The sequence below is a fragment of the Ptychodera flava genome, chromosome 4 (genome assembly GCF_041260155.1).
Source record: "Ptychodera flava strain L36383 chromosome 4, AS_Pfla_20210202, whole genome shotgun sequence".
Taxonomy (NCBI): Eukaryota; Metazoa; Hemichordata; class Enteropneusta; family Ptychoderidae; genus Ptychodera; species Ptychodera flava.
In genome coordinates this window covers 29,884,159-29,896,024 of record NC_091931.1, presented here as the reverse complement: position 1 = coordinate 29,896,024, position 11,866 = coordinate 29,884,159, and the positions used below count along the sequence as shown (strand labels likewise).

General features: G+C 39.2%; 1 protein-coding gene across 1 annotated transcript in view; it reads left to right on the top strand.

Annotated features, from left to right (window-relative positions):
• Positions 1–1,965: 1,965 nt before the first annotated feature.
• LOC139131430 (N(4)-(Beta-N-acetylglucosaminyl)-L-asparaginase-like) overlaps positions 1,966–11,866 on the top strand; it is a 29,416-nt gene continuing 19,515 nt past the window's right edge. The window contains exon 1 of the mRNA XM_070697466.1: positions 1,966–2,134. Coding sequence (XP_070553567.1) covers positions 2,008–2,134 — 127 coding nt within the window. The 5' untranslated portion in view covers positions 1,966–2,007. The remainder of the gene's footprint in view (positions 2,135–11,866) is intronic.

The window sequence follows — 11,866 nt, the reverse complement described above, 5'->3', positions numbered from 1 at the left end:
GACTATGAGTTTTTATTGTTGCATGGGAGGAACGTATAAACCTCATCGTCGCCAATGGTCGGATGTTAGAATAATCACCATGAAGGAAAATCGAAAACTGTTAGCAACTGCCTTAGCAACTGTGTTGTCAAATGCCCTCTTGCAGTGTTCACCATGAAGGAAAATCGAAAACTGTTAGCAACTGCCTTCCCCCGATCTGAAAATCATCCCCTCTCGCCCATTAATTAGTTTTCCACTCTCCAAACTCTCTTCAGAGAAAACCCTCTGCTGGTCCTATCCTCATTACACATCTCGCCACTGCCCTCTCTCTCAACGAAAGCTCTCTACCGCCTTCGCCGTCCATGTGTTTTTTTCCTCTCCGTCGTCAAAACATCCTAGTCCCTGACCGTCCTATTTCCTTTTTCCAAGTTGCCCACAGTATTTAAAAATAATTTTTCTCGCCCTCGAATATGAGAAAGAATGCGCGCACTATGACAAATTGTTTGCGAACACCGTTTTTGTTGCTCGTGTTTAACGCAGCGGATTTAATGTTGGCAGCTGAGAGTGGCACCTTTGTTTAGCTTGGCTATGACCGACAAGTGACGATCATTGTAGTTTAATTTCCACCATGTCATTATGCTAATGTCCTAAGTCCGAGGTATGTCATCAATGATTAAATGGATAATGCGTTTGTAACTAATACTGTACAAAAGTAATTCATTGTATGGTGTGTATACTTAATAATAACATTGTCGATTTTCTTCTTTTTAGATCATTTTTATGAAAAATTTCTAAAATAAAATTATCCATTACAGCACTTTAGGAACGTGTACATGATGTATTGCTTGCGGTAAATAGTGCAATATAAAGAATGTATCAGTGAAGCTGTTTGGATCATGACATATACTTAGGGGAAGTACGTTCGAGTGTGTCACAAACTGAACAAGACATCAAAGAGCTTAATAATTCTGGCCCCTTGAAAAAGAGTTTGTCCCTCATTGGAATTTGATGTACAGTATAACACCTTTTCCGAGGCATTTTGCGCTATCTTATCGCTCTTATATATATTTATAAGATAAATATTTACGATCATATGCAGTTGATCCGTTGATATCGACAAAAAAGTAACGGCTCATGCTGGTGCAGTTTTGATACTCAACGATGGGTTTTCGCTGTATATTTCACTTCTTCTTCGACTTTTAAGCTGTCATCCAAATACGGTTCGGGCAGCTGATTAGTTGCCAGTTTTCCTGGTGACTTGAAAGTATCCAAAAGCAACTAGTGGAGGTGAGGAATGTCTCTCCTTTCGTCTTCTAACCATATAGAATCTCTCGCCCCTGGGTTTATGTCTAACCTGATCACATGTGCATGTTTACAACTTTGATTCGGCTGTGCGGGTCAAAAACTCATACTGATACTCAACGATGGATTTTTGCTGACAGTGTATTTCACTTCTTCTTCGCCATTCTATGCTGTTCATTGTTATATCCCAGCGGCAAATTTTGCTCATAATTTTGACAAGCTGTCAAATGAAAGTATGCAAACCGAGATATCGAGATAAGCTACTACACTTATGTTCGTGTATTGTAAATATGGGTGAACTTTGATCATTATATAAAAGTAACTCCTGCTCATTGCTGATTACATGCTAATTAAACTATTTTTTTCGGATTATGTGGATAAAATACAAAATTCATCGCATCAAATATTTGCTTGACCAGTAACTTGTGTCATGGTATGTAAAGTCGTTAACTTGCCCAACAGAAGGTCCGTCACAAATTGTCAGTTTGAGTTCGAAGCCGAACATTAATCACGAAGATTTACATTTGTTGCAGTAAACAATATATTGCCATGCGACAAACTGGCACATGGAAACCTTAGTATACTATAGCCTTAAATAGGCTGCTCAAACGGCTAATGGACATTCTTTGGAGGCTGTCCTTGTCACGTGATATTTGGCACCTTCAAGAAATGAATCATGTCACAGGTCATTAATTTTCATTTACCCTGAAACACATTTCAACAATCATGGATTCTTTCGGCGTTTTTCTTCTCATATTTTCAATTTTTAGCGGCAATCAAAGATGTCTATGCTCGGCTGACGATTTGCCAGTTGTCTTGGTGACATGGAAATACCCCGAAGCGACTCAGGAAGGTAAGTGGTCCGTTACAGCGTTCGAAAGAAAAATGCAATTTAAAGTCGCCTGAGGATGTTTCTTTAAACGGCTTTTACACACACGATCTGTATGAAGTTAGCCAAAAGACGAAGTCAACGTTTATCTTTACCTTAGTGTCTGTAAATGCGTTTGGATACTGCAATGTCTACTTTCGGTTCATGGTCATTCAAACCTCGTCTTATAGTCATGACCGTTGCTGTTCGGACGTTGAGACATGAAAGTTCAGACATTTGAGTCAACAACATCATTGATTGGTAAGGCAGCGCACATTCTGATCAGCTCTAGTGAATAGAATAAGTTTCGCGGACGAATTACACAATGTAAAGTTAGTTCGACTCAGGATGGTCCTACTTAAATTTGTAAATCACAAATGTCCCATGGGCCTGGTACTATAAATGTATTACCTTGAATTGAAATGATTATTGGACCAGTTTAATGCCATATTTAGTTCGGTATATGTTATTGGTTGCTGGCTTGAAAAGGAGATAAGCAGCGATAGAATCGGTCGTCTACCGACCTACCTTTCTGTAGTGACGTGGTTAAAAACTGCCCTCCTCGCTCTTGTTAGTCCATCCGAACTGCTCATATAGCTGAGCAGGTAAGTCGATGTTGGAAAATATCTAAGAGAGCATCGGTCCATGCTCAGAAGACTTATAATATTATAGAAGTCAGGAAACTTCATGGAGACACTTTCAAACCTACGTATGCGGCTTATAGAATGCAGGTTTCATGTGAGATGAGCAGGAATATCGACTTAAAAACAAGTTGTGTATCTTCCTTAGAACACCTTTCACATCGTGGCACCGTCGGGGAAAATAAAATATACATATAGCGTGGCATACGGAGAGGTGATGACGACGTTATAATCGTAAAAAACTTCTGCCGAAAAGTATGTAGTCTGACTGTGATAATGAGTATACTAAATAAACTATGATTTCTTTGCCATAAATAGACACTTGTACACTTGAATTTAATAACTCTGATTTAGTAGGGGAGAATGCATAGAGACACGACTATTGAGTGGATCAGTATTTTGCTTGCACATCGTCCATATTACTAAGCAGGAAAAAGTGAAATCAGACCTAAAATTGCTTAGCTGTCTTTGAGCAGAGTACAGCTTCCATGCAATTGGTCGATCCGTAACATGATGGTTGTAACTTGAAATAAGTATAGTCTCACAGATTTCTTGATATTTTGATATTTTGGTGAGAAGAATACACCTCTTATCCTTTCGCCGGTCTGATCAGTTGCATTTGCATGTGGAAACACGATTTGTGTAAACTTCACTGGCCAACAGTGTCTGTATATATTAATTAGGATTTAGCTTATCTCGGCCGCAAATTTTGAGTTGTCAAATGAAACGCCCACTGTTTCTTTAATGTCTTCACCTATGTCCTTTCTGTCGAAACCTAATACCATATGTCACAGGTTGGTTGATCTCGAAGATAAAAAAGAAAGGGCCATGACTGTGCCATACTGTCGCTTTAAGAAGTTTTTGGCCGGCGATGATAGCAAAAGTAGGTTTTGCAAATCTCCATGCAAATGCTACACTCCCTGGCATTGTTACAACATGAAGAAAATTTATAGCTTATTGTAAGCTTAGTATTGCAGTATAAATTTGTGTCAGATTTCACCGCTTAAAAACACGAGTGACATTTTCAATAAAAATCCACAGTGATTCTTGAGTGTTTATAACAATGCAGATTGGCTGTAAATAACGTTGTTCGGTGTAATTTGTCACACTACAGGAACATGATTTAGTGTCATAACACTTACCGACGACAATCAAAAAGTTGCCATACAATTCACTGGAACCATATTTCTTTCATATGTGCCTGATGAATAAGCATCAAGCTATCGGTTTATGGTTAAATAGCAATCGTGCACCACCTTCTCAATATAACAAAAATATGTGAATTCCCGGTCTTTTAACATTGCTTTGGTCAGCATTCTATCTTGAAATTACGATTATAACGATTGATCAGCATTTCGAAACTGGCTGAATAGGAGGTCGACATAGTAACGCTTTCCGAGACAAGACGCTTCTGACATCGTGTTACTGGTATAATTATGCAGATATACGAAGATGAGATATCAGCCGTTCTGGCAAAGTGTAACCCATGCAACAGCTAGATGACGGTTAGAAATTATTGTAATCATAGACATTATATCAGTTAAACTTCATGATTAATATGAATAAGGTGGTAAAACGATTGCTTGTTATACTAAATTCGACAAAAATAAACAAACAAACAAGCAAAGAATTCATCCCTTATATTGCAACGCCAAGTATGTATGTGAGTCCTCCTTTAGAGGATGGACTAGTTGATTTTGCAAGGAAGTAAATAATCATGTTAGGGACTGGACAGAAATTACAGAGTGGAGGGCCAGTGTTTTTGCGGGGGTGGGGTGGGGTTACGGGGTGGGTCGCTATTTTTCGCAAATGTAGGCTCCAGAAATTTCACACAGGAGAGCATGATGTAGCCGATATAGTGCTTTACCCAAAAATATCAAATCATAATACATGGGGGTCTTTTGGGCATACTATTAACAATTTCTCCCTGCAAAAATGCAAAACAAGCTATAACTGTTTACTAATTGATGAAAATGTACTTTGCTAAAAGTGGAAGGTAAAAAGCGTATGTGTATACAGAAAAATTGATTTTGAGATTTCAACGAAAATGTTGATGTACTATATAAGTGGTAAGTAGTAAAGTAAAGGTGTATAACTGGGACACTTACCTGAAAAAGCTACAAGGGAGGGGAGGAAATCTCCCTCCTCCCATGTCGCTACACGTTCCAATAGGTGCACCTGAGTCAGCGCTAGCTATGACTGCGCCTAACATCAGTATATACTAAAAATAATTCCCAGAACTACTCCAATATGCGGTAACCCCCGGAACGGGCTTTGATATGGCTAACAGATGGTTATCTAAAAATAATCCAGTGAGACATGAAAGCTGCAGGTAGGTTCCCCTACATGAAGTGAGGGTGACCTCACGTACGTGGACAGTCGGCACTGACGTCACTCATTGACAGATTACTCATTGTAATAGCTACAGGAAACTGACGTCAGTGTTTTCCTGGTATTTCAACATCTGTATAGAAAGAAATAGCCACATTTCAATAATGGACGGAGACTATTCAACACAGACTTCAATTGACTGGCACTTTCAAGCTCTACAGATGGAGTTCAGCAGCCCTGAATGAGTGAATTAGGTGTGGTGGACATAGTTATTGTAACCAACACTGGAAAAACGGAGGTGCCTCAACTAGAAGATCACGAATTCATTCAAAGAGTTCAACAAACCCATTTCTACCATGGCATGCGATCTACAGAAGTTACAGGACCTTGTAACTTGTACTACTTGTACGGTCAGTGGTTGGAAAAAGCTCAGTGAAAAAGGAGAATTTTATTGGGTTGAAGAGACAGCTTTGAATGGTTTAACAAGATGGTAAAAAGTTGTTGTTATATTTTGATGACCAGTGGACCCATTCTCTGCACATGTAATTTATGCGCAGCGACCTTTAACTTACCTGTCACGTGGTTTCAGAGGTCTGAAAGTCTACAGTTTTCAGAAACATTTTCTACAGAATTTTTTCTGAACCTAACTTTCATATCCATTTAATCCATAATGTCGTAGGTATCGTTCCAGCGGCGGACTAAATCCTTCTTGTTTTTGTATTTCTAGTGCCTGTTTGAATATGTTCTGAATAAGTTCTGACTCGTTTTCTGTTGTTGCACCTTTTTCTTGTATTTGAGTAAACAACTGCTTATATTGCACATAATAATGTTTATACTTCTCTCTTCTTTTTGATACTCCAGTTTTTCCTTGTATTACATCAATAATAACACCTGGTACAGGCGTTAAAGCTAAAAGAACTGGAACTGTTGGAATTGCCGCTATTACAGCAGAACTTACAAGAATTCCTTTAGTAATATTAAGAGCCATATCAATTCTGCCCATTAATTTGTAACTTCGCCGATATGCAGCGCTAGTTCTTTCTATATAGTCAGCCAATTGTTCAATGCTTTCAACAACTGAGATGTGCATTTTTTTTTACTGTATATGTAGTTAAAAAGAAAATTAATCACATCTTAAGTTTCACTTCGTGTATATAATGACTTAGAAGAAAAAATTCAAATCACATCTTTACATAAATATTTCCGTCTGCCTGAAAGATAAATCGATTGCCTGTGTCGCGAATCAATCGAAGAACCCAATATTCTTGTAAATGTTGGACTTCCATTTCATCATTGTCAATCTCCTGAAAGACGTTTATGAATTCTAGTCGCTTAAAGAAGTTAGTCTTTTGACATTCCTTCACGAAAGCTAAAATGTTATGATACAGATTATCATCTTTGAGTCGGACACCTGGATTTGCTCGAAGTATATGTCGATTTACCCGTCGGAGTTTACACCATTCCAATTCGACAGAGAAACCAAACAGGTCTTTATTTTTAGAAAGAAACTTTGCAATATTCTTTTCACCAAACATGTCGATTCCGTAAGGGGGTCATATATTAATACATAATTTTATTTATAATTACTAATGTTAATCCAGTTAAAAATATCCATAGCTGTTCTCCAACAAATCCGACAACCGATCCCGCTGTTTTTAATAGAAAACTGACAAGGGAGCCGATTAAACCTGGTATTGCAGCAGCACTTTTTGCGGCCAAGGTTTTTAACCATTCACCAAATTGCTTTACAATTTCTTTCGCTTTTGTGTATACTTTGGGCGGACCTGAACCACCTGTGTTTGCTCCAGTTCCTCCTCCCCCTCCTCCTCTAGTCACAGCCAAGGCAATCGTTGATATTGTCATTCCAAGGGCAGTCAGTATTGCAGCTATTGTAATACCATTTCGTTTAAATAACTCTGTCAGCTTCAGCCTGAGTGACAATTCTGGATCGGAAATTACATCACGAAGAGACCTAGTCGTAGCCAGACTTTCACGTGCCTCACTGATCTTACCATGTTCGTATTCAATTCGATCAACAATTTTAGCTTCTCTTGTTATGAGTTCAGCTAGTAGTTTCTCGGCTTTTTCTTTTCCTTGGGTGTGATCTTCAGGAATTTCCTTTAACTGTTTTTCAACTTCTCTTTTCTCTAGCCTTATTTTAACTTTTTCGTTGTTAAGCTCGCCAAGACGCATATTTGCAATCCTTAATTCATCATTAATAGCTCTATATTCAGGGTTTAGATTGTTCCATTGTTCGATTTTATTTTCAAAAGCTTGTATTTTATCTGCATTACCAGAAGCATCTTGCCGTAAGAATGTCAGTTCATCTTTGTATATACCCATGTCTTCTGGCGTCATCTTCTCAGCTGGTATTTTATCATTTTTCACATCTTCAGAATACAATGTACGACTCACATATTCGGGCTCTGCGATATCCTCCGTCTTACTGTATACTTTAGTTACAAATTCATATCCTCCCGCTTCTTTTTTTAATGTCTTGAGCGATCTAAATCCACTTCCTGAAAGTTTTGATAGCCTGAGGTTTTATAATACAGCTTTCCATCCCTAATCTTTGCATTCAAAATTAATTCGTTTCGTGCTGCTTCATCAGTAATATTATTCTCATCTAAGAATTTTTCAGCCATTAGTATTCTAAGTTCTATTCTCTGTCCAATCAACGAATCACCTGGGGGTCTATCCCGGAAAGGATCAGCTTCTGCAAGAGCATTATCGTCGTCTATGAAGTATGTTTCAGCAGTAGCGTCATCATCATTTAAATTTGCATCATCGATATCCTGGAGTGGTATATTTTCTTCTCCTCCTTCTGCCATATTGTCTTTCTATATTACTACAATTATTTTTTATCATCAACTGTAATTTTCTTTTTTTTCTTCACTACTATATACATTACACGAAAAATGGGGTACGATAGAACATTATTACCGAATTTCACCAACCGAATATCGAAGGGAAAGAAGTCAGAAAGAACTCATCATGTGATTGCTAATAATCCAAGTGAGGCAGATCCAGGCCAGACACTTATCATACGATGTCCAAAGTTAGAAAGCGGAGTAGTACTAGTTCCAGATACTTTCGACCTGGTTTTTGATCTCGAAGTAATGGGTCACGAAGATAACCGAGTAGTACAAAATGTTGCAAAAAATTTGGTGGAGCGTATGGTTCTCACATTTGAGGGTCAGCCACTTTTCAATTTGAACAAATATAACCTCATTGAATGTTATCGCGATCTCTTCAAACATAAAAAGGAGAGATCGAACATGACACTGTACGGAATTCAGAACGAAAATCTAAGAAAATTGAGAAGTGGCGCGGCCGATGCAAATGCCGACAGGCTTTCAAAATGGGACGATCTTTTACTTTTCGACACATATAAAACAAAATATGCTATTCGTCTCACTCACCCCCTCATAACAGGTCATGGAGTTGCATATCCAAAAGCGTTAGGGAGTCATATCGAATGGGGAATTACGTTGGCACCCGCCTCCCAATTACTTGTCAGTAATAATGTTGTTACACCCAATTATAAATTAAAAAACATTCAAATGGAATACGAAACAATAACTGACCCCGAACTCGCGATAGAAACTGCTGGTTATTACAACGGTGGAAAAAGTTACCTTTACGAGCATATACATTATTTTAGAACAATCCCATTCAAAGAATCAACCACGGTTATCAATGAAAATATAAATGTACCACGACGTAGCATTAGAGGTATCGCTATACTCTTCACTAAAAATCAGAATCAGACAGAACTGAACAGTGAACTTTTCTTTAACCCATCCATTGAATCTGTGTCTGTATCAATCGAAGGCATTGCAAATAAAGTGTACGCTCAGAAGATGATACCAAGACAATTTTGGCGTGAGGCACGACGGTATTTTGCTGAAGATAAAGATTGGTGTGAAATTGATATAGATGAAGTTGATTATTTGAAGAATAAATTCTGTCTGTTTATCGATCTGCGTAGTTTTAAAGATATTGAGTTTCATGGAAATGGTCTTAAACTAATGAACACAAAGGATGGAATTCAACTTGAGATAATAAAAATGGACACTTCAGTAAAAGTTGGCGACGACGCTCGCGATGATAATATATTTGCCCACGTTTATGTTATCAGTGATGCAATGGTCGACATTAAGAATACTAAATTAGATTCTTTAATATTTTAACCGTAATCGTAGGTCAGTCCTATCGGCCATGTTTCTGCCAGCCATTCGCCCGTGTCCAGATTATATAGCTGCACACGTTTGATATCATTTGGCGCCATCATGATTTTACTACGCTTTTCACTACGGATTTCTCCAGCCTTTTTCCGTACAAACTGTACAAATTGTGCCCGAGCGGGCTCCTTCCCAGTTTTATACAGATCCTCATAGTCTTCAAAGTTCAAATGTTTTCTAACACAAACATCTTTTATCCCTTTATTTTTTTTCGTCTCCGAAGTTGGAGTCCGAAAAGCATACACTTTCGAGCGAATGCCGACAAAATCAAGAATAGGTTCTCCATTCAACTCATCTTTAAATTTACCTATCACTTTTTTATTAATCTTCGGAAAGGGTCCGCTCATCCCACTAGTATCGTAGATCGACTTCTCACCATTCTTTTCCACATCTTCCCTAACTATATCATTAAAAGTTACATCTGCAGAAGGAAGAGGCACACAGTAAACAAAACTGTCAGTATCCATGTAGGCCAATCGTATTCCAGGGAACCATGCTCGAAAGTAATTGTAATGCGTCTCATACATAAGCAGCTTAGAAAGTTCCAGTACTGCGGCGCCAATGAAAACTGGCTTTTTATATTCATATCGATCCCTTTTCAGTTCCAGTAGGACACTGTCGCAGGAATCGCCATCCTCTTCGGAAGTTATGAAAGTTATATGTTTCGTCTTTGGATTATACTTCTGAATCTTTTTACGGCCACTATCCGTACCGTTCCAGTCCGAAACAAATTTAAAGTCTCTGTACTTTCGAACATCTTCTATTGTCTTACCGAACATTGCATTATTCATCAGCTTATAGAAATTCTTTTCAAAATCTGTCTTCCCGTTTGCCCTCATTTTAGTGTTAAAGTCGATATATTTCTCGAGACACGGAGCCTCATCGAAAGCAAGCACCCGGTGTACCTTTTTCAGTCGCATTCCCATCCGAAGATAGAATTCCAGCAACTTGTAGTGTAAGATGTATCTCTCTCTGTCCAACACACTTGTAATCAGTCGAGTGCCCTGCCTCGGAAATTCATAGTGATGCGGTGCTAATGGCAAATCGCTGTGTTCTTCATGTAATTCGACTGGATATTCTAAGTCTACTTCTAGAAAACTTGGTGGAAAGGTGGCGCCAGGTCCCCACGCCCCGCCAGCTCCGCCGTCTCGGGCATACCATTCGTCCCACTCTTCCATCGTCATCCAATGAAGTCCGCCCGTGGGCATTGCCTGACTCATTGCCCAGCCGTAGAGATTGTTTGCATCGAGATATTTTATTTCGGACACCGGTTTCTCGGGGTCGTAACTCCCACCAGCTTCACCAGCCCCTTCGGCAACATAAGCCGGATGATTTGTCTGTAAGTAATGAATATTACACTGGCTGATACCGCCTCGAATCCCCCTCTGTACGAAATTCATCTGCTCAGCATCTTGAATGAGCCCAAATTTATTACCTGTGTAAAGTAACATAGCATCCCATGTCAAGCCGGGCGCTGACATGTAATGGGCTGGATCTAACTTATATGCTCCTAAACATGTGTCACGGAAATTTTCGAATATATTTGCAAGAAGGAGAATGTCAGTCTCACAATAGAATTCCATATAATCACGAATCGTCTTACATTCAACTTCGTCCCATACTCGCAATGCATGTTCGTAATCAGACTCAGAAATCCCCTCTTCCGTCAATTCGCTATAAAATTTATCCCTCTCCGGGAGCTCACCCTCTTCTAATCTGTCAACCGAGTCTAAATATTCGTAGGGGAAGAAACCTTTCGCCCTTTGAATGTCCGGGTACGTAAGTGGTACCGTCCACCCATCCTCCGGCACAGTTTTTGCCAACTTCGCGAGCGACCCCGACATCAACTGAGCACTGTCCATAAACTTTATAGAAAAGAAACGTTTCTTTATCTCCCTCTTCCGGTTCGGCCACTCTCCGCCGACAACAATTGAGGCGCTAAAGATAAATGTTTTCGAGAGACCCATAATTCCTCCATTGCTCGTCTTAGCTATGATATTTGGTTCTGGTCCGGAACCATCATCTATTTCATGTAATTCTTTCAAAATAAAAGAACCATCGTATCCCTTGAGGTTGTGAAAGTAGATAGGAATGGTTCTCGACGGACGACATCCCTCACAATAAAAAGTCGTTTCCTCCTTCACTATTCGGTATCCGGCAGGCGCCTCGCAGGCAATACAGACTGGATCCTGGTAATTAGAAGGATCTTTCATCGGTTTTATTTTCCAATAATATGATTTCGAATAATTCTCAGCCCTTTTCTTCATATCTTTTAGAAAGTCTGTAACACAGGAGAGACCTGTGAATGTTCTTTTACCATAAATTTTCAGCCAGCTCCACCCTTCAGCGCCTCACCGTTCCACCATAACATACGAAAGACAAATTGGAATGTGTCGGCTGGTCCCCTTCTCAATAATTGCCTCAGTATCTGCATACACGACGTAGGGAGAAGGAACCTTCTTCCGATGTCCTTCGAATTGACATACTTCCTTAGGAAAAAC